Here is a 27474-nt window from a genome sequence, read left to right on the forward strand (position 1 = left end):
CGGATTGCTCATTCATTGCTTCTTCCCTCATACAGGGACCAGGATGAGGGGAAAAGAGCAGAGAAGAAACTGGATTATTGCTGTAGCCTCCCAGTACACTGGCACTGGAGCATGGCCAGTGTATGGGTATGTGTGGGCAGACACATGACAATCTCCTCCATCTGTGTGCAAGCAGCAGCCCTGGGGAGAGATTGTGCCTACTCAATTAAAAGCTATAATCCAGTCTGAGGAGAACAAATGCAAACAAGTGCATTTTGCACACTAACGAGTACAGTGCAAGATAGTAAATCTTCAAGTGTGGAGGGCCCCTCAATTGTCAGAACCAGCATAGCTGGCACCCCTGAAGTGGTGCATAGTCCTGCTCTATGTGAATCATGGTTGGGTTAGGGATTCACTGATATGCTGATCCTCCACCTCAACAGGTTATCGGAAGGTTGGCGCACGAGGGTACAGAGTGGCTTCTCTAGCCACTACGCTAAAGCAGTGGTTCTGAACCTTTCCAGACTACTGTACCCCTTTCAGGAATCTGATTTGTCTTGCGTACCCCCAAGTTTCACCTCACTTAAAAACAACTTACTTAAAAATCAGACATCAAAATACAAAAATGTCCCAGCACACTAGTACTGAAAAGTTGCTGACTTTCTTATTTTACCATATAATTATAAAACAAACCAATTTGAATATAAATACTGTACTTACATTGCAGCATATAGTATACAGGGCAGTATAAACACATCATTGTAAGTATGAAATTTTAATTTGTACTGACTTTGCTAGTGCTTTTTATGTAGTCTATTGTAAAACTAGGCAAATATCTAGATGAGTTGATGTACCCTCGGAACACCACTGCGTATCCCCAAGTGTACGTGTACCCCTGGTTATGAACCACTGGGCTAAAGTAGGTTTTCTGGAGTCACTCTGCAGGTATTCTGTAGTCTGTAGGGGAGGATTCTTTCCCCCTGCCCATTTTCCCAGCTACTTTATTAGCTAGAAAATACAGAGTCATCAAGGTAGAGCCTCTGATGGTATAAACTGTCATAACTCCATTTACTTCAATGGAGCTACAACAATTTACACCAGCTGAGGATTTTCCCTACCAAATCCGACTCTCTTTTATGAAGAATCAGAGCCAGAATATGTCTGGGCCTAGTGTACAAGAGAGGGTGGTGGTTGGCAGTCAGAAGCAGCCCTTCCTTCTTTCCACACACTGCAAGGGCCAAACATAAGAATAGCCCATGTGCAGTAGTTGCTTCCTCCTAGGGGAATAAAACATGACAAAAGGAGAAGGCAGGGCACAGCTTCACCATGTTCTGCTCTGGCCTGCTCATACTAGGGAAGCTGTCTGAATTTTCAAAAGGAATGATGCAGCAGTGCATTCTTTTTGTTTTCCCAGGAACTTGGGAATGGACTGTGTCTCCAAAACACATCCTAGGATGGTGAGGCTCCATGCTGCATTGGCATTGTCTAAATGGCACAATCCAACTCAGACAGAAAAATGATACAATACAAAAGAGCATGAAACTATGTGATTTAGGTGGTCAGAAAATCACTGCTGCAAACAGAGTGAGAGAGAGAGAGAGAGAGAGAGATCAACTCAACCTCTCTGCACACACATTTGTTATAGCAAGTGTGGCATGTGCTAGACCTGGACAAAACTCACATATACATTTCAAAGTAAGAAAAAGAAATCCCTGTCAATTTGGTCCTCCCTCTTGCCTTGCTGGCTTTAATTTTTCAAAAGACTGCCACAAAGCCACTGAATGATTGAAAACTTTAGGGCTTTGAGGCCTGTTTCTTAATCTTGAATAGTGTGCTTCTTGAAGCATAAAAAGAATAATAGGAAAGGGAAGTAAAATATTACCTGTTTTGTAAAAAAAAATGCTAGTGTCATTGATTGTCACTCAGGAAGAAAAAAATTGTTGCTGCTTTTATAGGTGGATGTTTTTATGTTCTGATCTTCATGAACTGTTACAAAAATGATGTGAGAAATCTATGTAAGGATTTTCTTTTATTATTAATGACTATGCTACTATTGTAAAATATTCTTTTGTTCTTTTTGCTACTTTATTTATATATATTAACAATTCCTCAATAAAGAAAATTTTAAAAAGCATTAGAATTACAGTTGGCAGAGCAAATAATTTGGATCAGATGTTCAACTGATGTAAATTGGTGCAGCTCCACTGACACCAGTGAAGCTATGCCGTTTTACATCATCTGAGGATCTGGCCCTTTGTCATTATTGTCCAGAATACTACATGTGCACAACACATGGAACTTCTTCCTAACTCACTGAAGTTCTAGTCATTAGTGATTTGTGGCTACCTTGTCCACCACTATTAATTTATCCCACAAACTTTCAGGGTAACATGAATTAAAAATAAATTTTTAACAACAAAAGATAGTATACAACACCTTGCCAAAGATTTTATAGGACTACTGGGTATAAGGTCAAAGTGCTACTAGAAAATACAATGTGTTAATGACTCACTTTGCAGCTGAATTTCCTGGAGAAAACAGGCTAAAATAAACAGTCATTTCCTATCTGAATGTTTGCCCACTCACATGAAGGGTATGACTATAAATGAAAAAGGTGACTTTAATGCTGTAAAACAAAAAATGTAGGAGGGACATGTGGGGATGACAGAAGATCATCTTAGTTTAGATGGAAATATAGCTACCATACCATAGGTTAACATTATTACACTGTGTAGTTTGTATCTATAATTAAAAATATAGTGTAAAATCATATTTAAAATTGTTTTGCAGAATGAAATTTCAAATGAGCATTTCCTTACAAAAAACATACTAAAAGTTGGTAAAACAAACCGGAACTAATTACACCTGCTATATAATGAACTATGGGCCAAATCATCTCTTTTGAGTTTAGTGGTGCTGGGGATGAAAGTTGCAGAAAACCTGCTAAAATGGCCATATATTTTTTGGAAGGTGACTTCTTACCTCACCCAGCAAATTCTGGGTTCTATCAGAAACAAATCTCATTATGACAATGATTATGATTAAATAATAAATACACTGTAACAATTAGCAAGAAAAAGGTTGTGATATGTATGTTGTCTTGTAAAGGGGAGTGGAATTTGGCCCCAAAACTCTATGAGACTGGAAATGAGGGTTTCATTTTAATTTCAACAATATCAACAATAATTCGCACTTGTAGAATGCTTTTTATCTTTACTTACATTAACTAATTAATATTAGAGATGGGGAGATACTGAAAAAAATGAACAAATATTGGATTGAATTTAAAAATGAATTGGCATTTGCAATGCTTGTGCCTCTTTTCTGTTTGTTTTCTGTGAATATTCAAGCAATCAAGTTTTATTCACAAAAATGATGAAGAGCCCATTCTAAGTTCACATACACAAGTATCTGCATTGGAAGTGGAATATTTTATGTGGGATGGGACAAATGCTGGCACAGAAAGAAGATAGCGTTTCAAAAAATCCCTTGCTAGAGTCCTGGTACATAGGCAATTAAAAGAATCTGACAAGGAACTGACCACACCTTTTCAGCCACAGTTACACATACACCTACAGAACTACTTGGTATGAATGTAACAGAAAATTAAATTTTATTAGTTCATATGCAGCCAGCAACTCTCATAGTGATCTAATTTTTCCAGGAATTATGATTCTAGGAAGGCCTGTAATAGTCCAGAAAGTGAAAGGTTTAAAATTTTCTAAAATTACCTAATCCTCTTTTTCTGCTACTTATCTCTGACTACCTCTCCCTTAGAGATTCAAAGGTCCAGTGTCTTCTCCTGTTTATAACAGGTAGGCTCATTCAGTCACATAACAGAAACAATATCACGTGACCAACCAATACATCTCATATTTTCATTGTTGAGAACCAAATGCTCATAGCAAACTGTTTGCAATCAATTCATAAAGTAAAAAAATGAGAAAAAAAGGCAAAAATATGCTGAATCAATAAGAATAATGAATACATCTGAGGAGCCTATGATCAACTTGTTGACATTCTGGAAACAGAGGAAGAGGATGAGATTTTCAAACAAAATATTTGCTGTGAATCATTTGCTTGGCTGTATTATGCACACTGTACGTGGTGTGAATTTTTGGGGCTAAGATTACAAATTATAAGCAAATTTGATTTTAAAAATAAACACTGCAATTTTGATGTAGAAAGTCTGAGAGATGGGGCCAAATTCTGTTCTTGGTAACTCCAAATGTAAATGCAAAGTCACTACAGTGGCCATACATGTGTCATGTTTTGGGGCGCAATCCAGACTAGTAAGGCATTGTGTTACCACTTGCCCTGTAACCCCATGTGCCTTAAATGCTCTGCTGCTGTGGGTCACAGCCCAGAGACCAACAGCCAGCAGACAAGCATGCAGTATCCTAAGTGTATGTGCAGCCCTGGTTCAGTGCTTCTGATGCCGAGCAGCCTGCCACAACACAACAGACACCCCAGGTTTCCACCAGCTTTGGTTACACCTGGCAAGATGGCCTCAGCACACTTCCAGTCCTGAATTTCCCCAAAACATCTGCCCTGAAGCGTCCAGACCTTTTCTGGGCCACTCAGAGAAATGGTCCTTTAAAGAGATAATACTCAGCAGTTTGCCACATTAACTGGAGTTAACAATTACTTCAATGTAAACACAGCACTGGCTTGGTTTAGATTAAATGTATAACATGTTTACTAACAAGAGGACATAGGTTAAGTGATACCAAGTAGAATTAGTAACATTAGCAAGGGTTACACACAAACAAAAGTAAATGTATGCTTTCTAATGGCTAAGAACCAACTTAACAAGCTACATTCTTTGTTCAAGGTAGTTTCCTCACCAATCTTCCATTCTTCTCACTGGTCTGGATTTCACCTCAAAATGTGACACCGATTCAAGGCTCTGCTCTGGCTCTTGAACACTTGCTCTGTGGGTATACAAGGCTGCAAAGCAGGCAATTCCCTCCCTTCTCCCAGAGGCATGGAAAGGACCAGGAAGGGGCAGTTGCTAGAAGGGAGGATTCTTGGCCAGAATACACTGTGCTCTGGCTGTAGTGGGCTGTGTCAATGGCCCTTTATGTAAATTAAAGTAGATCCTGGGGCTGCACTAGTTTATGCTGAAGACCACTGCAGTTCCCCACTGCCTCTGAACCTGGGAGGCCCAGAATTGGCATAAAGCCACCTTTGGTCCTTCTCTACCCCTCTTCTGGGCTGTGCGATGCTCAGCTCAACCACAGCTCTGAATAAAGGTCATCGACTCCAATGGAATTACTCCAGATTGACTCCAGTGTAACTGACATCAGAATTTAGCCCATTTTCTTCCCTTTTCCCCTAACAGTAAAGTATTCCAAAGATTAATGGCCAATTCTAGGGAGAATTCTAGTGCATACTCTAATGAGATCTGCATCCACCATTTATTTATTGCTGAAAACATATGCTTTGGTTGGCACTGTTAAATATGCTGAGTGATTTACCTTTCATGTCATAAAGCTATTATGCATCATTAATTCACCTACAAACTGCAGTATTTTTACCCTAATAACTCAGCCAACAAAATGTGAAAACTCAAAACAACCTACTGGTTATCAATGCCATGTACAGTTTAAGATAAATCAAAAGAGCCTATGAAGTAGTCATTGGAGGAAATCCTGGTCTCCATTGCAGCCTCTTTGTTCTACTCCACTGGCCTAATTGGCTAGCTAAGTGTTGACCTGTTCCAGATAACAACCTAGAGCTGGCCTAACCAGCTCTGCCATCACATCCCCTTTGCTGTCTCCTGCATAAGGAAGTATCAGGGGAAGGGAGCACAGCTGCAGTGCCTCTGTGTTTTGGTTATCCCAACAATGGTCCTTTTGGGACCATTACAGTTGGGTGGGACCAGGATTGGTGTGAACAGCTGTCTAAGCTCAGAACAGGGGAAGCAAAAAAGTGGTATAAAGCCACCCTCCTCCCACCCCCACTGTGTTGTATTGAAAACTGTATTAAAATTGCAAACCAACACTTTAAATTCTCAAAGGTTTTTTTAGGCTCTCTTTCAGCTAGGGGGCTCTATAGGAAAGCATGTGACCCGCTCTAGCAGTAGTCAATCTGCAAAGATTCAGCCTAGAGTACAGTGGGAGGAGTGTGCCTCTCTGCTTTAGGGAGCAGCCTGCTTTCTCCCTCTCTCTCTGCTCTTGGTTCCTGAATGCTAAGATTCTGGATTTTAAGAAACAGTCTTGCAGTAACATTCCAAAAAGAGTATTTTCTGTTTTTATCTAAATTCTCTGTTTGTATTCCATGAACATAGTATCCACACTACAGCTTGTTAAGACACAAAGCCACTGTCTTTACTCTTTTGGGATGTTGATTTAGGTCCATATTTGGTCACAAACTCAAGATAGAATTTGAAATATGTGTCAAATGAAATCTGCATCTTCATCTCCATCCTTGATGAGCATAAATTATATTCCACTGAATCAACACGGCTTGACACATTATAAAAAAAATTCTAGAACTGAATGTGCATTTGTCAATATATTCAGGTCAAAGCCACAGCCTTGTGACAGCATACTCTTTAAATCCACTGTGTTGATTTAAAAAAAAACATTTTAGCTCAACAAAAACAGAGAGAGTCATTACATGCATTTTGAACAATGTAATTCTAAACAAAAATTAATCCTTTAGCACAGTGTTCAGAGATCTTATTTTTCTAAAAGATGTCACTGGCTACCAGCCATTTAAAGAATGAAACCAAATTTATTTTTGAAGGAGAAGTGGTAAACTCAATGGCAGTATCAGTTATCATTTTTGTGTCAACATGGAGCCTCAGAAATGTAAAAAACATTAATAATGTCAGCAGCCCATTTTAATCTACATTTCTATCAAAATGTGTCCCTTGATTTTTTAAAAATGTAAGCACAAAAGAATAAAAAAAATCTTAGACACTATATCAAAAAACTTCCTGAAATGACCAAAACTCTTAACAGTTTTGTAACATAACTCTCTTTTTGTATTGTAAGATACTTCATATTTCATTCAGTAAGTGATTTATTGGGAAGCATGTGAAGAAATTCCTCCACAAAATGTAATGGATATTTGAGAATCACATAGTCCTGTTTTTTACACAAATACACACACTCTCTTAACAGCAACTGTAATTCTTCAAGAATAAAGCCTCTGTTGATCCATGTTCTGGGATGCATGAGTTCATAGTACCATTGAGACAGATGTCTAGAAATCAAGATAGTTGTGTCTGCTCAAGAAGTTGACGCTAGGATGGAGAGGTCTTAGGCTAGTCACAAAGGTGGGAGATGCCCGTAAGCATAGAAGGATGATTTGAACAGATCTCTGAGGCTGTCACGGAGGATGGAAAATAGAATCTCTTAAATCCTGAACACACACACAGAAAGAAAGCAGATGTCTTTAAGGAACTGAAACTTGCCCAAGTAAAGTCTAGTTTTTGGATATGAATCAGAGTAGATTTTTCTAGTTTTATCCTTACCCCTGAAAATTTAGAGAGAGAACATATGGCGCAAAAAGAGGCTCTGACTCCTTGTGGAGATGGTGCTCTATCCAATTGTCCAGATAAGGGCAACAGCCATCCCAAGCAAGTGGGGCTAACAGAATAGTGGAAGCAGAGTTAGTGCTCTACTGCCTCTGGGATCTTCCACTTTGATATTTGGGAGGAAGCCACTGTTGGACTGAAAGTGACCTCAGGAGCACTGCCTTTGAAGAAAGTGAAGCAAGACAGACAAAAGATGCTCTCCTGAATGGAATCTGAGATAGACCCACCGATCCAGAGGATTGCTCTTTTTCCCTTTCACAAAGACCTCATCTCTTTCCGCCTAAAGACATTCAAGACTTTAAATTTTCAGTTCTCACTTGAACATCCAAGGACAGTCCCATGATTTCAGCCCAAAATGTCTCTTCAGAGGGTACGTCTACACTACGGGACTATTTCGAATTTGCATAAACTGGTTTTGTAAAACAGATTTTATAAAATCGAGTGCGCGCGGCCACACTAAACACATTAAATCGGTGGTGTGCGTCCATGGTCCGAGGCTAGCGTCGATTTCTGGAGCGTTGCACTGTGGGTAGCTATCCCGTAGCTATCCCATAGTTCCCGCAGCCTCCCCCGCCCCTTGGCATTTCCGGGTTGGGATCCCAGTGCCTGATGGGGCAAAAATCATTGTCGCGGGTGGTTCTGGGTAAATGTCGTCAGTCACTCCTTCCTCTGGGAAAGCAACGGCAGACAAGCATTTCGCGCCTTTTTTCCCTGGATTGCCCTGGCAGATGCCATAGCATGGCAATCATGGAGCCTGTTTTGCCTTTTGTGACTGTCACCGTATGTGTACTAGATGCCGCTGACAGAGGCGATTCAGCAGCGCTACACAGCAGCATGCTTTTGCTTTTGCATGACAGCAGAGATGGTTATCAGCCATACTGCACCATCTACCAATCCATAAATTGGTAAAAAGATGGGCATGGTTACCAGTCCTTTTGCACTGCTCCATCTGTTGCTGTCATAAGTGCCCCTGGCTGCTCTTAGCCAGGGGCACAAAGTTAAAATTGGGAATGACTCCCTGAGTCAATCCCTCCTTTTTGGTATCTAAAAATAGAATCAGTCCTGTCTAGAATTTGGGCAAGTGTACTAGAGAACTACTGTATCATAGAACCAGAGAGCACAGCTGCTCTGTGTCAGATCCAGCAGAAATTATGAGCTGTATGCTATTCACAGGGGGTGCTCCTGCAACAACCCCACCTGTTGATTCCATTCTTCCCCCAGCCTTCCTGGGCTACTGTAGCATTGTCCCCCCACTTGTGTGATGAAGTAATAAAGAATGCAGGAATAAGACACAGTGACTTCTTAGTGAGAAATGAGTGGAAGGCAGCCTCCAGCTGCTATGATAGTCCAGACAGGACAGTAAGGAGTGTGGAGGAGAGGAGCCCAGCATCCCTCTGCTAGTCCAGGGGCAATTGAATCTTTTCTTTACACATGAAGGGTGGGGGCTGAAGGAGCTCAGCCCCCTGTTGCTATGACGACGATGGTTATCAGCCATACTGCACCATCTGCCAGGAAAAATTAGGGCCAGGCGCCCTTGATTGACCTAACTGATGCTAGTCGGCATGGTTACCAGTCCTTTTGCACTGCCCCATGTGCCAATAGGCTGATGATGAGGACGGGTACCAGTCATATTGTACCATCAGCCACCCATGGCGGGGGGGGAGCAAGGATGTTGGTGTTCAGTGCTGCAGCATCGCGTCTATCTGCAGCATTCAGTAAAGATAGGGTGACATGTAAAAGAGTCAAGAGAGGATTGTTTTCCCTTTCACTTCTGGGGGTGGCTGAAATTGCCACGGTGCGTAAATTGCCGAGCTATGCCCTGACCCACCGCGGACACGGTGTTTGACCCTAGAAGCATTTGGAGCTCAGCCAAGAATGCAAATGCTTTTCGGAGACTGCAGGAACTGTGGGATAGCTTGAGTCCTCCAGTCCATGAGCGTCCATTTGATTCTTTGGCTTTCCGTTACGCTTGTCACGCAGCAGTGCACTGAGCCCCTGCTATGGCGTCTGTCTGGAGATTTTAAAAAAATGATTTTGAATTTCGTCTTCTGTAACGGAGCACTGATAGAACAGATTTGCCTGCCCTTACAGCGATCACGTCCGCATGGTCCATGCGGGAGCTCTTTCTTTATTTTGATTTTTAACTGCATCGCCACACGTGCTGATCGGAGCTCCATGCTGGGCAAACAGGAAATATTCAAAAGTTCGCGGGGCTTTTCCTGTCTACCTGGCCACTGCATCCGAGTTCAGATTGCTGTCCAGAGCGGTCAGTGGTGCACTGTGGGATACCGCCCGGAGGCCAATACCGTCGATCAGCAGCCACACTAACCCTAATCCGATATGGTAATACCGATACTAGCGCTACTCCTCTCGTTAGGGAGGAGTACAGAAACCGGTTTAAAGAGCCATTAAAATCGATATAAGGTGCCTCCTAGTGTGGACGGTTGTGGCGTTAAATCGGTTTTACGCTCCTAAAACCGATTTAAACGCCTAGTGTAGACCAGGCTTAAGAGAGGAAAGTGGCACTGCATTTGTTTCAGAATCTGAAACATCATACGATGCTTAATGGATATCACAAAATACTTTGACCTTCAGAATCAAATAATTTGCCTGATTCAGCGAAGTACTTCAACAAGTGTTGAATTTTAAGCATTTTATTAAGTCTCACTGACATCAATAAGACTTAAACGCAGGCGTAAGTGCTTGCTGAAATGGAGCCTAAATCTCTTGTGGAAGTTGGTTAAGAAGATATTCTCTCAAATATTTAAATAAACCAAGAGAGGACTAGCTAGTAGTTCTCAATTCTTAGGGCTATAATAAGCTTTCTTCAAGTTATTGATTTTTTTTTTCTGGCCGCATCTTAAAGCATTACTCAGGAAACTGAGCTTTGGTCTCTACCACTGCAGCTCAGACAAATAGCAAACCAAGGTTTGGATGTGAGGAAAAAATATTTAAAACTTCTTTACTAGTACCCAATGAAGCCACAGGAAGGATTGATCTAGGAGGAAGCCATAACATCTGGTAAATTCTAAGCCTTTATTTATTGGATGTGTAATTTTTCCTTTATGATGGTATTCCAAAATACACAGTAATTTGTGAGTTTTGTCTTGGACAAAATGTGCTTCCAAACCAAAGGCTGGGCCATTCCAGGTAGTAATTGTAGACTGGGACTGGGGAAGCCAAATGGACCATTGAGCATAAAAGGGAAACATGCGAGTGCCTTAGGCAGTGACAGTTAAGATACCAGGAAGGCTCCTAGAAATGTCTGTCCTTGAAAGGGAACTTAGAGAAACAGAAAGCAAGCTCAGTGGCTCTCAGATCTGGGGAAACTAGATCCTCCAAAGGACAGCAAGTCCAAGGAAGAGCAATAGGGGATCGAGGGGAATCAGTCAAGTAGTTGACACTGAATCAGGTGCAAGAAAAGACCTAAAACTCCCCCCACTATAAGGAAAAACAAGGAACCAACAAGGTGACCTTTGTGCCAGGAGGCGCTGAGAGATATTCTAGAACCAGAGATGCTCCCTCCAACAGAACTAAGGATTACGGGAGAGAAGAAGTCCTCTCAGTCCTTGATTTCAAATCTGATGCACTCTACAACTCCATGGACTGCTCCACTAAAATGTCACCATGGCAGTGTTGCCAACTGTTATGATTTTATCACGAGTTTCATGTTATTTAGTGCTCTTCTTAAAAAGCCCCAGCTGCTGCAATCAAGAGACTGCATAAGAATTTAAAAAAGTAAGCTTCTATCCCTCATAGTTGCAAAGAAAACTTGAAAACATGAAGCAAATGTACTCTTAAAGGAGCAGAAACCAGAAGGCAAATAAAAGAATTAAAAAATTATTTTAAAAAACCTCACAATTTGGGGGGCCTGGCTCATGAGTTTTGAATACATGATTTTTCTCTGCTTTAGAGCTCCATTTCTGACTGAAAAATCGGTGAATCCTCCTGCATCTGCCTCTTTCTCTTTTTTCCAAACTTCTGAAAGAGTTCCCAATGACTCAGAATAGGTTAGTCTGTAAGGACCAGAGATCATCATCAGATCTATGCAGTATGGAATGAACAAGGTCTTAGACTTGGAACCTGAAGCCCTCAGTGAAACCAAGAAGCACACAGATTGAAAGTCCAGAGCTGATACATTGCCAATGCCTCCTCCATGAGTCTCCCTATGCAGTGGTGCCCAACCTTATTACACAGAAGGGTCACATAAATCTAAGCACAACTTTGTGTGGGCCAAACAGATTCTACATATTTTAAAAAGATTTAAAGTCACCTGTATGGATTTATATTTTAAGTTCAGCTTGTTTCATATGTATTTAGATAGGTTGTTTCTATTTATGGTATTGTCAATTTAAAAACCAAAGAAATCAGTGCATAAAACATGTATCAGAATGACAGAAAACAGGGGAAAAAAACTGTAAAGAACCCTCTCCCAAATCAAAAATAAAGAGCTGCCCAGAGCTGACAGCCTGAGCCCCACCACCAGGGCTGATACCGGGAGCCCTGCCATTGGCACAGACAGTCCTAGACCCACCATGTGGGGCTGACAGCCTGAGCCCTGCCATGGGCCTTATGAAATGCTCTGGTGGGCCGTGTATGGCCCACAGACCATAGGTTAAGCACACCTGCCCCATTGTATCAGGCCCTGGGAGTTAAGATAGGACAATCAAAACACTTTCTGGAAAACAGTCCTTCCCCCAAACGGTACAAGTAACCTGACATGCTAGCTGGATACTAATATGTTGGTATCATCAGAGGCATATCTTATGAAGCCCATTATTTTTCCATGTTTGGCAGCGAACGGTGGGATCACAAACTAAATATGAGTCAACAATGCAACTCTGTTGTAAAAAAAAAGCAAACATTTTTCTGGGATGCATTTGCAAGAGTGCTGTAAGCAAGACATGAAAAGGAACTCTTACACTCTACACAGCACTGATAAGGCCGTAGCTGTAGTATTGTGTCCAGTTCTGACAGCCACTTTAGAAAGAAGTCTAGAGGAGAGCAACAAAAACAATAAAAGGTCTAGAAAACATGACCTGCAAGGAAAGATTGAAAAAATTGGATGTGTTTCATCTGGAGAAGAGAAGACTGGGGGACGGGAGGGACATGGTAACAATCTTCAAGTATGTAACAGGTTGTTATAAAGAGGAGCATAATAAATTGTCCTCCTTATCCATTAAGGAGTGGACAAGAAGTAATGAGCTTAAACTGCAGCAAGGGAGATTTACGTTGGACATTAGGAAATACTTCCAAACTGTAAGGGTAGTTAAGCACGGGAACAAATTACCTATGGAGGTAGTGGAATCTTCGTCACTGGAGGTTTTTAAGAACTGGTTAAACAAACACCTGTCAGGGATGGTCTAGATAATATTTAGTGCTGCCTCAATGCAGGGGACTGGACTAGACGATCTATCGAGGTCCCTTCCAGCCCTACATTTCTATGATCATATGATTCTATGCTGCTCCAGGGTGAAAACCCTAACCAAAGGAGAGGGACTAGAACATTTACTGATCTGAAGCTAGGACTGAGCCCCAAACAGAAGATCAGAGTGTTAGTCTGTATCCACAAAAACAACGAGGAGTCCGGTGGCACCTGAAAGACTAACAGATTTATTTGGGCATAAGCTTTCGTGGATAAAAAACCCACTTTTTTATCCACGAAAGCTTAAGCCCAAATAAATCTGTTAGTCTTTCAGGTGCCACCGGACTTCTTGTTGTTTTTCCAAACAGAAGTGCGCACTAAGAACAAACTACTCTAAACAGTAATTATCCTAGTTGGCAAATAAAAGAGAAACATGGAAAAAATCCCAGACTATGGAAAGAAAATAGTGAAGGACACTTGTAGGGCAAGGGAACAAAGGCTCTGATACTTATAGCCAGTGGCCAGAAAGGAATTGAGAAGCATCGTGGTCCTATTTTTATAATCTCTGTTGCAAACTTTTCGTGCCAGGTGACACAAACACTCCTGCTTTCTACAAGGTTCCAGGCATGAAGTGGATTTACTGCACTTAATTCAACAAGCAATTAAGCTGAATGAAAAATGTTTATTTATTAAATGTTCACATTTACTACAAAGCATTTTATTTACTTCTCAATAATAGACTCATACATTTAAACTCTTTTAGCTTGTTGATTTTAAAAAAAAAATAAATCTTCTAGTTCAGTTACATGAAGATTAGAATTTGTCTAAGTACCTCATAATTTCTTAGAGGTTTCTTAATTAGAAGTTTCTTAATTAGAAGGTACTCATAAGTCAATTGTTAAATGTTATTTAGAAGTTATTGCCCTGAAAGAAGTGTGCATATATTAAATTACCTAACATATGTGACAACTCATTCTATAAATTAACTAAGTGTGGAATATTTCATTTAGGGCTCATTTGTGGAAGTCTTAGTCACGTTAGTGAGCACTTACTTGGCTATACTGGGACTATTCATTTACGTTTTCTCCAAATGTTAGTAAGGGTTGACAGTCGGGCCCTTATTTTTTGTCATCTGTAGGAACATCAATTACGATTGTAAATGCTAATGAAATTGAAAATATTATTCCCACGTGACACAGCAAGATTGTTGATTTCTCTCATCTCCCCAACTATATGAAATGTATGTTATTTGCATCTTACTACATCCATTATGTTTGATTACTTGAATAATAAAACAATCCTGCTGGCAAACTTAATATACACTGACAGGATTAAAGAAAATAGCTGTAGTTGCTAATGTAGGTATTGTAATATAATTGAATTTTTTATTAACAGTCTCAGTTGTCATTCTAAGGAATAGTTGATCTCTATCAGCAAATACAGCAGCAAAAATTAACCCAAATCCTTCTATGCCAGCAAGATGGGATTTACTGTAGCAGAGATATATAGAGTTACATTTCTCAAACACGCAGTCAATGTTTAATCTACAACCCAACCCTATTTCTGGGGATATATTTATTTGTGTTTGTTTACAAAAACATGAATTCACAGTCAAAACCTATAGATGAATTTAAATCTGTTAAAACACAATAAAAAATAACATGCTAACACCAGACAAGATAACAAACAAGACAGACCTCAATTCAGCTGCCAAAAGCCACCATTAAAAGGAAAACCTTATGCGTGAAAATTTTCAGAAGAGACTAGTGATTCTGTGTGCTCAATTTTTTGAGTGCCCATCTTGAGAAACCTTAAAGGAGCCTGATTTTCAGAGGGTGAGTATTTAGTACATTGTGAAAATCAGGTCACATACTGCACTAGCTTCCAATTTGCGCCTGAATGCAATTCTAAGTATTTGTGATAATTTGTGTAATCTGGGCCATCCAGTAACTGAGGAAACTTTTACAATATTTAACAACAACAACAAAAAAAAACAATAGTACAATAATTGGTAACAGTTATCATACAACAGTATTGGAGATACAGAAGTTATTTTCCATTTTAAACATAGAAAAATACTCTGGTACTGTAGATACCACCATGGTTAATATGGACCTTTTAGTGATGAGCATTGAAAAAGAACCTGTTAAAAACAGTTGTTAAATTAATGACTAAGCAATGTGATATACTTGCCATAGAACAAGTACTTATAAAATAGTGGCGCTCTTTAAAATAATATATATTGAAAGCATACATTTATTAGAACATTGACGGGAAGGCAGAGGGGAGAGTGGGGCAAAATCTGCCTACAAATTCCTGTGGGTAACCACCCCTGAAATCATTGGGACAAATCCTGAAGTCCAGAATTGTGCATATTATTGTAGAACTTGGTCCATTAATTATTCTGTGCACGCTCACACATATACTTAACTCTAAATAGATTAAGATCAATGGGACTGTGCATTAGCTGAAAGTTAAGCACATGAGTAAGTGTTTGCAGGACTGGGGCCAGGGCATAATCAACTTTCTACTTCACTGAAAAACAACAAATATCCAGGTATTTTTTCCTGTTCTTTAAGGTAAAATTTTTAAAGAATTCTATTGACAGCATGCTCTTCTCTTGACAGAAAGAACCCAACCTTTCACCAGCTGTTTTTTTCATTCAATTTCATTTTTTCCAAGAAAGCCATTATCATAATGACAAAACAATAAATACAATTCTAAATCCAACCAGAAATTAGAGTTGCATGTGTGTTGTAACAAAAATATAAAACTCTAATAAAGTTCAGTCTTTTGAGTTTAATGGCAGCTTTAGGGTCTTCACGTGTGTGTATGTAATAAATCATCCCATTGAAAAGATAATTACTGCACCGATGAGGGAAAAAACCTAGTTTGATAGCAATTATATTGAACTGTTCATATTAATGTGCACACAGATGGTTCTTTGTTATCCTTACACACATTAAAAAGGGAGTTGTTTCATTACATTAGTTCGCTCAGCTGAAAGGAAATAATCACTGTCTGGTTATAAATCACACTAATACCACACAGGCTTTGTAAACAGAGAAGACTTTTGACTGCAAAAACAATGCAGAACAAAATGTTAATTATATATGGAGATATACCTATCTCATAGAACTGGAAGGGACCCCGAAAGGTCATCCCCCTGCCTTCACTAGCAGGACCAAGTATTTAGATGGTTAGGCCAGAATTTTCAAAGGAAGAGAGGGTTACTCATCCTGTGCAGTAACTGAGGTTCTTCAAGATGAGTTCCCCTGTGGGTGCTCCACTCCAGGTGACGGTGCATCCCGGTGTCGTTGATTGGAGATCTTCAGTAGCAGTGCCTGGCTGGGTCGTGCACACACTCTAGCTGTCTCACAGATGTTGGAAGGCTGGTTAGTGCATGCACAGCCCAACCTCCTCAGTTCCTTCTCTACCATGGAGTCCTTATGCTGAACTCCAATGTAGAGGGAAGGAGGGTGGGTAGTGGAGCACCCACAGGGGGACACATCTCGAAGAACCTCAGTTACTGCACAGGGTGAGTAACCCTCTCTTCTTCAAGTGCTGTGCCTGTGGGTGCTCCACTTCAGATGACTGTAGAGCAGTACCCCATAAGGAGGAGGGACTTGGGACTGTCGAGTGTAGTAGAGGTGGATAGGGCAGTGAGGCCAAGTATGGCGTCCACCCTGCAGTCTTGTGTGATAGCATAATGATTGGTAAAGGTATGCTCAGAAGCCCATGTGGCAGCTTTACAGATTTCCGCAATGGGTGTGTTGTGGAGGAATGCTACCAATATTGCCATGGCTCCAGTGCAGTGGGACCGGATCCCGGTTGGGGATTCAATGGCCTGGGCTTGGTAGCATGTGTGAATACAATTTGATATCCATTTGGAAAATTGTTGTTTAGATATTGCTGCACCTTTGGATCATTCTGTTGTTGAGACAAACAGTCCGGAGGATTTTCGAAATGGTCTTGTTCTATCTAGGTAGAATGCAATAGCCCTTCTGATGTCAAGAGTGTGTAAAGAAACTTCTTGTAGGGTTTTATGTGGCTTGGGGTAGAATCTGGGAAGGTGTATGGGTTGGCTGAGGTGGAATGCAGATCCCACCTTTGGAAGGAACTTTGAGTGGGGGCGCAGCATGACCTTATCTTTAAAAAAAGAGTATATAGCGCTTTAAAAAAAGCGATAATTTTGCTGACCCTTCTAGTGATTGCGATGAGGAAAGCTACTTTCATTGACATGTATAGTAATGAGCAAGTAGCTAGGGATTTGAAGGGAGTCCTCACGAGTCCACGGAGGACTAAGTTCAGATCCCAGGTGGGGTAGGGGGATGTGTTTCAGAGGTTGTGAAGTCCTGCAAGGAAACATTTTGTGAGCAGGTGTGAAAACACTGAGAGTCCATCGTGAAAGATGTTAATTGCTGCAAGATGAATTTTGAGAGAACTTAATGATAATCCTGAGTTCTTGAGCTCTACTAGGTAATCCAGCACCATGGAAAGAGGCAAGCTGCTGGGGGTAAGTTGTCTGTTTGAGCACCATGTGGAAAAATGTTTCCATTTTTGCAGCTAGGTGTTACACGTGGAGGCACGTCTGCTGTTCAATAACACATGCTTGACTTGCTCTGAACCGGTTAGCTTGTGTAAACGGAACCACGGAGCATCCAAGCTTTTCCAGTTGTGGATGGAGGATCCAGCCCTTGTCCTGTAGCAGGTGGTCTGGTCTCATCGGAAGAGACCATGGGGGACAGACTGACATGTGTAGTAGGTATGAGTACCAGGTCTCTCTGGGCCACGCTGATGCAATAAGTATGACTCTGGCATTGTCGTCCCTGATTTTGCATAGGACTCGGTGAATTAGTGTATGGGCGAGAAGGCATCCATGAGTGTTGCGTTCCAGGTGATGAAGAAAGCATTCCCTAGGGATCCAGATCCGATCCCCACCCTAGAGCAAAATAGAGGGCATTTGTGGTTTTTCACTGCGGCAAACAGGTCTATGGATGGGGTCCCCCAGAGGTGGACGATTCAAGTCCCATTCGTGTTCCAGTGGAAAATGTCTGCTTAGTGTGTTTGCCATGATGTTTTGGCATCCCAGAAGGTTGGAAGCTGAGATGTCGATCCGGTGTCGGATACACCAATTTCAACGTTTCATGGCCTCATTGCATAAAGAATGGGGACTGGGCACCAACCCTGCCTGTTGATGTAGAACATGCACGCGACATTGTCCGTCATTACCTGAATTGTTTGATTTCCTATGACAAATAGGAAGTGAAGGCAAGCATTCCTTACTGCTGTGAGTTCTAGTAAGTTTATGTGAAGGTGTGTCTCAAATAGTGACCACCTGCCTTGTGTTTGTGTGGTGGTCCAAGTGGGCCCCTCATGCCAAGAGGGAGGCGTCTGTCATGATCATGACTGATGATGTCTTTTTTTGAAACAGGATGCCTGCACATAGGTTTTCTGGGGTGGTCCACCACCAGAAGGATTGTAAGACCTGGCGAGGTGGCATGACGCCTTTGTGTAGACTGTGTCTGGTGGGTTTATACACCGAGTTCAACCAGCCTTGGAGGCATCGTGTGTGTAGTCTGGCGTGCTTGACTATAAATGTGGTGGTGGCCATGTGTCCCAACAGCTGTAAACAGATCTTGGCTTCGCCTAGTGGGAATAGGAAAACATTGTGTATTAGGTGTTTTATGGTTAAGTAAGTATGTGTCTTGTAGGTCGAGGGATAAAAACCAGTCCCTTTGTTCCAGTGCTGGTATTATGGTGCCTAGAGTGACCATCTTGAATTTCTGAGGGCGTAAGAATTTGTTGAGTTTTCTGAGGTCTAATATTGGGCGCCACCCTCCATTTTTCTTTTGTGTCGGAAAGTAGTGGGAATAGAATCCCCTCCTTCTGTGATGAGTGGGAACCAGTTCCATGGCTCCTAGGAGGAGGTGTTGTACCTCCTGCCTTAGAAGGTGCTCATGGGAGGGATCCCTGAAGAGAGATGGGGAGGTGGGTTGGGTAGGGGTCGGGTAGTGAATGGGATGGAGTAGCCCAATAAGATTATCTCTAAAACCTAGCGGTCTTGTATGATCAGCTCCCACGCATGATGGAAATGGTGTAGGCCGTGGCCAAATGGGCACTCTATAGCTGGTAAGATGGGAAGGTCATTCAAACCCTCGACCAAAGCTTCAAAACTGTGGTTTTGACATCGTTGGTTGAGGTGCCAAGGGTTGTTGGTGTGGTTGTCGGTGTCGAGGTGGCCTGTTTGTCTGTCCGACTCATAGGGTCTGGAGTGAGGTCAGGTGTAGGGAGATTCCCTGGGGTGTTGGTAGGGCTGGTGCCTCTTCCTCTTTTGAGGTGGTATATATATGCCCAGTGTTCATAGTGTGGCGTGAGAGTCCTTCATAGTGTGAAGGGTCTCGTCTGTTTTGGCAGAGAACAGCTTGTCTTTGTCAAAAGGTAGATCTTCTACCTTCATCTGGAGTTCTTTGGGTATGCCCAAGGATAAGAGCCATGAGGCTCTTCTCATTATGATTGCCGTGGCAGGAGTGTGGTTTGCCTTGTCGGCCATGTCTAGAGCTGCCTGCAGCGCCATTCTAGATATTAGCTGTCCTTCGATAAGCACAGTTCTGAGCTCAGTCCTTTTACCCTCCGGGAGGTTAGCAGAGAATTCGAACAGTTTCCAGTAATTGTCAAAATCATATTTAGCTAGAAGGGCGCTGTAATTCGCAATACAGAACTGCAGAGTCGATGATGTGTACACCTTACTGCCTAGTAGGTCTAGGCGTTTGTGCTCTTATCCTTTGGCATGGCCTGATTTTGGGATTGTTTGGCTCTGTGATTTGCTGCATCCACAACCAAAGAATTGGGCTGTGGGTGTGAAAAAAAGAAAGTTCATGCCCTTTGCGGGTACGAAATATTTTCTGTCAGCCCTCTTGCATACCGGAGGTGCAGAGGCAGGTGTTTTCCATATTGCCTCTGCTGGTTTGAGAACTGCCTTGTTAATTGGGACAGCAATTTTAGAAGTAGAGGAAGGTTGGAGTATCTCCAGTAGTTTGTGCTGATTCTCCTGAACCTCCTCTTGGGGGACGTCCTGGCTAGTAGCAATTCATTTAAATAAGTCCTGGAATTGCTTATGGTCATCAGCTGTCATGGGCGGAGGTGGCATTATCGCCTTGTGTGGAGAGGAACAGGGACTGTGTGCAGGGGGCAGATTCTCTGTCTGCATCTCAACCACAGGGGCCACGGAAGTAGCAGGTGCGGGCGATGCGGGTGAAGAGCAAACATCTCCCCTTCATGCAGAGGAGGTCCTAGAATAATGTAACCTATATACTACCCATGGTTCCCAAGGTGGCCATTGGATTGGGAAGGGCATAGGGGTACATCCATGGTTGTCCATACCACTGGCAGGACACCTGAGTGTGGCGGTCCTTAGGTCGGAGCTGTTCCCCATCTTCCCTTCTAGAGTATGGGGGAAATTGGTGGGGAGAGAAGATATCTTCACCCTGGTCATCGTTGTCCAAATCTGTGAAGGGGACAATGCCACAGGGGAGGTTGGTTGGGTACCAAAAGGTGACCCTACGGTGCCGAGGATAGGACAGTGTGGTACCGAGGAAACAGTAATGTCAGGTATTGTGGTAGTGCTGGTATCAGTGCTGAGGTGGAGTGGTGACCATTTGATTTATGCGTTGATTTCATCTGCGCCAAATGGTGCTTTGCGGTGCCATTCACAGGTGCTGCATGCAAAGTCAGTGCTGCGGGCATTGGCACTGACGAAGCCGCCACCAGTGCTGGGGGCGGTTGCACGATCCGTGCTGCATCGGTCAACATTGCCATTGTGCCCAGTGCCGTGGAGGAGACTTGAGAGGGTTAGCATCTCAACTCCTTGGGCTGAATGGGGTCAGGCTGTGCACGCACTGACCAGCGTTCCCACAGCCGCAAGACAGCTGGGGTACACGCAAAGCCTAGCCAGGATCTCCGATCAATGGCACTGGGACGCACCATCACCTGGAGTGGAGCACCCACAGGGACAGCACGCGAAGAAGTAGTGAGAGTTGGGTATTCTCTGGGAGAAAAGTGCACTTCCTCTTGGCTGCCCTGAACACGATACCAATTTTCAGAGAGCTGTTTGGCTGTAGAAAGGGCTCTGAAAATACATTTCCAGCATTGTTCACTCTGGCAAAGTGTTGGTCCCTTCTACCACGTATGACACATGGGCACTAGCATTTTCAGAAAGGGGTAGTCCCAGAAAGTCTCCTCGTATGGTGACAGAGTGCTGGGAATCAGCAACTGAACCAGTTAGGCCACAAGGAGGACCTGATTAAGGAGAGGAATTCCTGATTACTAGTTTAGATTGGGGCCAGGTATCTAATGAGCTAATTAGCCCATTAACAAGGAGACCGGATAAAAGCACACACTCCATCCCTTGGGAGACAAAGTAGTTAAATGGAATGACTGTGTAAATAGTATGATAACATAAGAATGTAAGAGGTGGAGTGGTGAAGCACTGTAAATAAACTACACAGTGTATGTACATTGGGAAGGTCTCTGAGCAGCCTGTGGGAGAGCAAAGAAAATGGGAGCAGAGGGTGCCTGTCACACAACGAGGCTTGTCCGGGACCCTGCATTTTTCTATGTAGATGGAGAACTTGATGTGGGAAGCTGCTGGAAAGATTTAGTAGGCTCGGGGAGGGAGGAGACATTACAATGGCTGGTTGAACAGAAGGAGGAAATGCAGAAGATCTGGCAGACCTTCTAGAATTCCCACCACTTGAAGAGACAGTCCTTGCTTACCTGGCAGGGTGAGCAACAAAAAAGCCTGCAGATAATTTATAAGGGAGCAAGCCCAGGTGCAGTAGCAACAACTACTACAAAAAAAGTGTGGTGAGTCCTGCAGCAGGGATCGGCAATAGGGCGCAAGGCAAGAGGAAGACCTCTGGAAGAAGGGCTAGGTGGAAGACCCCAGCAGAGGCAACCCTGCCCAAGGTAGGACCCTTACCACCATATGGGCAGGAACAATAGGTGTAGGCCATCTAACCAGTCCTCAAACCAGGGCCAAGGCCCGACTAAGCCACAGTCAGGATCCAAACAAGGGTTTTGAGGGGACACCCGAGGACAGCATGCCAGACTATACCAGATCCTTTCCCCTGCTTTCTGAACTGTCTATCCCACTTCTATCCTGCGTAGTCCCGTATAACAGATGACCGTTGGGTCCTTCACACGATAAATGTGGGATATTCTCTCAAATTCTGCTGCTTCCCTCCCTCCCACCGCCCTTCCCCGTCCCTCTTCAGGGACCCTTCTCACAAGCTACTCCTTGTCCAGAAGGTGCAATCACTCCTCGCCTTAGGGGCAGTGGAGGAGGTTCCTCAGGAGCTATGAGGCTAGCCTGCCAGACCTTCCACGACAGACTTCAAGGTCAGTGCATGGCAGTGTTGACCGACAAAACCACTGCCATGTTTTACATAAACAAACAGGGCGGAGCCCATTCCTCCCCACTTTGTCGGGAAGCTCTCCAGCTTTGGGATTTCTGTATAGCCCACTCTATTCACCTGGATGTGTCCTATCTCCCAGGCCTGCAGAACGAGATTGCAGACCATCTCAGCAGGTCGCTTCTCAACCACAAGTGGTGAGTCTGTCCAGACATCTTACATTCTGTCTTTCAAAGGTGGGACTTTCCCCAGGTGGACCTATTTGCCACCAGGAGCAACAGGAAGTGTCCAATGTTCTGCTCCATCTCTCCAACAGTCTGGACTCCATCTCGGAGTTCCTGCTACCTTGGGGGTGGGGGAGACCACCTCATGTACGCCTTCCCGCCGGTCCCACTTGTTCACAAGGTGCTGCTCAAGGTCCGCAGAGACAAAGCAGATGTGATCATGCTGGCCCCAGCGTGGCCACACAACACTGGTACTCCATGCTTCTGGAGATGTCGGTGGACACTCCAATAGCACTGCCGCTTTATCCAGATCTGATCACACAGGACCTCCTTCACCCAGACTTCCAATCCCTTCATCTCATGGCTTGGAAGCTTCATGGTTAAACCCAATGCTCGGATTCGGAGATGGAGGTGTTGCTTGGCAGCAGGAAACCTTCCACCAGCTAAGTGGAAAAGGTTCTCGTGTGGGTGTGACCAGCATTGTACATTTCCACTTCAGACATATATACTACTCATCCCGGAACACCTACTACATCTGAAACAGCAAGCGTTGTCAGGATCATCCATCAGGATACACCTTGCGGCCATCTCGGTGTTTCACCCAGGAGAGTCAGGGAGCTTTGCATTCACCAACTCCATGGTGGACCATTTCCTAACGGGTTTGGAAAGACTATACCCACATCCTTGACCACCTGTACCTGCTTGGGATCTCAATCTGGTCCTCTCCAGACTAATGGGAGCCCCATTTGAACCACTGGCTACATGCTCCCTTCTCTGTCTCTCATGGAAGGTAGTGTTCCTCGTTGCCATCACTTCAGCCAGAAGGGTGTCCAAGTTAAAATCACTAACCTTCGACCCGCCCGCCCCCCCCAGTCTCCTATAAGGACAAGGTACAGCTCAGGCCTCACCCAGCCTTCCTGCATAAGGTGGTATCACAATTCCACATTGGACAAGACATTTTTCTACCAGTCTTCTATCACAAGCCGCATGCCAATTCACTAGACGTCTGGAGAACGCAAGCGTTCTACACTGAGCACACAAAACTTCTCAGGAAATCGAACCAACTATTTATACCTGTGGCAGACCGGATGAAAGGGCTTCCGGTCTCCTCATAGCGCATTTCGTTATGGATCACGGACTGCAGCCATACTTGCTATGACCTCGCCAAGGTTCCAGCTCCGCCTATTATAGCGCACTTGATGCGGCTCAAGCCTCATCCACCACCTTCCTAGCCCAGGTGTCCATCCAGGAGATCTGCAGAGCGGCAACCTGATTGCCCATGAACACATTTACTACCCACTATGCCATCACACAGCATGCCAGAAAAGACGCAGCTTTTGGCAGGGCAGTTCTCCAATCAGTGGTTCCTTAACTCCGACCCCACCCCCAAGGGAGAGCTTGGGAGTCACCTGATCGGAATTGACATGAACAAGTACTCGAAGAAGAAAAAATGGTTACTCACCTTCTTGTAACTGTTGTTCTTTGAGATGTGTTGTAACGTCCATTCCAATGTCCACCCTCCTTCCCCTCTGTCATAGTAGCTGACAAGAAGGAACTGAAGGGAGGACGGGTCGGCAGGGTCATATATTGAGTGCCATGAGGGCGCCACTCCTGGGTGCTCCCTATCCGACCCGAGAGTAGCTGCTAATGGAAAAGTTTCCAATGACCGTACACGCAGCACATGCACACCTGACTGGAATGGATGTGAACACCACATCTTGAAGAATAATAGTTACAGAAAGGTGAGGAACTGTTTTTTTTTTCCTGTTCGGGAAAATGACCTCAATCTCCTAAAATTCCTGCGTGCGTCTTTTGATACCAATTATCCCGTTTCCTCTCCCCTCAACCTCTCTTCCCTCAAAGTGTTTCCTGGCAACTTCTTATATCTATGCCATTGAAACAACTCATGGATGGCCCTTATGCCCACAGGCCAACACCATGTTCTAGGATCTATAGTTGACCCTTCCCTTTCCTCTTCCTTCCCTACCCATTCTTCTCCAATGAGTTCCATAGCTCACAACTGCTCTTTCTCTCTTTGTGCTTCTTTCCCTGTTCCATTGCATGGCACCACACCTGCAAGATGATGCCCTACATCTACTTCCTTTTCCTGCCCTTTTGTTCACCATTCCAAGGGCAACAGGATCCACTGTGAAAATTCCTTTTATGCACAGCCAACAAAAGACTTACCCTTTCAGATGCCCAAACTGCCCATTTTGACCATGCAAAATTTTAGAAATTGAAGATAGCTAAATCAAAAAGCTTCCAACTTTCAACGTAAGTCACTGTATCTGTGTGTACTGTGCAAAATGAGAGGGAGGGAAGTTCTGTTTAGTTTCACTGACTATCACTGATAAAGCCAACAGCCGCCATTCTCCAGCCGTCCAGCTCTGAAGGCAGCGCAGAAGTAAGGGTGACAATACTGCAACCTCTCCTAAAAAAACCTTGTGACCCCCCTGCAACTCCCTTTTGGGTAAGGACCCCCAATTTGAGAAACGTTGGTCTCTCCCATGAAATTTGTATAGTATAGGGTAAAAACACACAGAAGACCAGAATTTATGGAATTTCATATCCATGAATTTGATAAGGCCCTAAACATAACACAGGAATAACTCTATTAAAGTCAGTGGAGTTACAAATATAAAACAGGTATAAATGAGATCAGACTCATGGACATTACTTGTCAACAGTATAATAGTGCCAAGTTTTGGTTACCTACTAAGCACAAATTAAAAAACCTTCATATTGACAGCGTGTAATTATTTGTCAGTGGACAGAAGAAACGTATACTGTACTGTGACTTAAATAACAAATTCTTAGGCAAAAAATAAAGCTTGTTTAATCTGACGTTAAGGTTAAAAGAACCTCCAGGAAAGGATCAGGAAAAGCTCAAGAACAAAAATCCTGTATGAGAATGTTACAGTTTTCTCAGAAAAATGCAAATACTGGAAAACCTAGAAATCAAAGTGAAGATTCTATTTAAAATATCAAATTAGGAAATGGAAAACATCCAATTAAGGTCAAATTATTTAATAACTTTCCAATTTGAATGTACTTATCTGCCTTATTAAAGGCTTGATCATGAATCCCAGGGCATGGCTGAGCACATGGAGCCCTGCAGGAGAGTGCAAAGCTACCTGCAGAGTAGTGCTCAATTCAAAGCCTGTCCATGTGGCAGAGGAGAGGCCTCCATAGGGTGGTAGTTCACACACTACAGAGGAGTACATGGCTATACAGAAGTATAGGAAGGGAGCTTCTGTCTGAGGTCATGTCTCTGCCTGCTGTGGTGGTGACACCACTGGCTGAGCTGCCCAGTCTTAGCTCAGCAGAGCAGCCTGTGTTTGGGGGCCATTGTTCTTGTAGTAAAGCTTCTGGGTTTCTGTAGGGTCTTGCTTTGTGCCACTGTCAGGATTTAACTCAATGCCAATAATGGCTTTTAGAAAGCTATCCTGTGTTACCACTTTTGTCTAATTTGGTTTCTATTTATATTTTCTGTTCATTATGTTTGTGTGTACAGTATATACACAAACACTTAAGAGCTGTTTGAATGATGGGGCCTGATTCTCCCCTCACATCAGTGTAAATCAGGAGTAACTAGGGAAAGGAATCCTTTGCCCTCCTCTTCCCCCATGCTGCAGTAGCATCTGTAGAAAAGTCTCAGGAAAGGTAGACTTAACATCCTTCAGCAAAAGAAAAAGTCTGAGCCTGATACTTTTCATAAAAAAGCAACCAAAGTAAAATTTTATGAAACCATCTTTGTGTGTCAGAAAAGACCGGTAAGGGTACAAATAGCGGTTTACTTTTCAGTAAGATGCTAGACAGCTGCCAATATTTTGGACTCAGTTACACTAGTTTCTCCCAAGCACAATCAATAAGCCAAATTAATCCACATAACTCCACTGCAATCAATGGAACTAGACCTGGGATTAATTTAGCCCAAAAGATTTACTCAAAACAAATGAAGTTAATTGTTGACAAATATCTTACCTTGACAAAAGGTAGCATTAATCCTCTTGTAACCTTGGGGGCATTCCACCATTTGGGTGTATCCAGGGTAAGCTGGGGAAAAAAAAGAAAACTATTGGTTAGTTATTACAATGTATGACACATTTATATGGAGAGCATCACAATCAAATTACTATATAATTGTATCAAAAAAATTTACATTTACATTTTTAAGGACGCATAGTTAAGCACTTAAAAGTCAGGAAATGCCAAAATTTAGGTTGTACATGCAATCTGAACACTGTCTCCTTCTGTGTTTGCATTACTACAATTTTTAATTCATCAAATACTGTTCTGCAGATAATACAACATAAAATGGCAGGAATTCTTTGATATTATGGCTTGTCTACATGGGAAGTTACTGCAATAAAAAGACAAGGGTATAAATCTCGGTGCACCAGCTTGCTACATGGCAACGTCCCATAGGGACACTGCTATAGCATGCTAAGCCCCACACCAGGACTTTCACACCCTGACTTGGCACAGTCCCTTAGGAAACTTTCTGATTCATTCTATTCATTTTCAAAAATGACTGAATCATCCTTGCTGAAAATAAAAATATCACTTTCAGGAAGTGGCCATGCTGGAAAATTTCAGCCTGGAAGACAACTGTTTTAGAAACGTTCAAGCTAGTGAAATCAGAGTTAGAATAGGAACCTGAATGCAACCTTAACTATGGCAGTTGTTGCTGCTCCCACTATAATAAATCTGAGATCCATGGAAAAATATAGGCAGTCAGATATTTTATTTTTATAATAATGCAACCACAATTATAAGAAAGGAAACAGACTTCTGCTTTATCTTTTTAATCTTTTTGAGTTTTAAAAGACTGTCATTTGTTGGCTATTAATTATAGATTATCTAATGTGAATTATAAAGGATAACACCACAAAATGAATTCACTTTAGCCAAACTAGAAAGTCGTCAGCTAATTAATAGTTT

The 27474-nt window shown here is 42.8% G+C and overlaps 1 protein-coding gene across 8 annotated transcripts in view; it reads right to left on the reverse strand.

The window, feature by feature from the left end:
• Positions 1-27474, reverse strand: part of LTBP1 (latent transforming growth factor beta binding protein 1) — a 336620-nt gene that overhangs the window by 143617 nt on the left and 165529 nt on the right. For all 8 annotated transcript variants that reach the window (XM_039530237.1, XM_039530240.1, XM_039530238.1 and 5 more), the window contains one exon: positions 26515-26586. In XM_039530237.1, coding sequence (XP_039386171.1) covers positions 26515-26586 — 72 coding nt within the window. The remainder of the gene's footprint in view (positions 1-26514; positions 26587-27474) is intronic.

This window comes from Mauremys reevesii, linkage group 3 (assembly GCF_016161935.1).
Source record: "Mauremys reevesii isolate NIE-2019 linkage group 3, ASM1616193v1, whole genome shotgun sequence".
Classification (NCBI taxonomy): domain Eukaryota; kingdom Metazoa; phylum Chordata; order Testudines; family Geoemydidae; genus Mauremys; species Mauremys reevesii.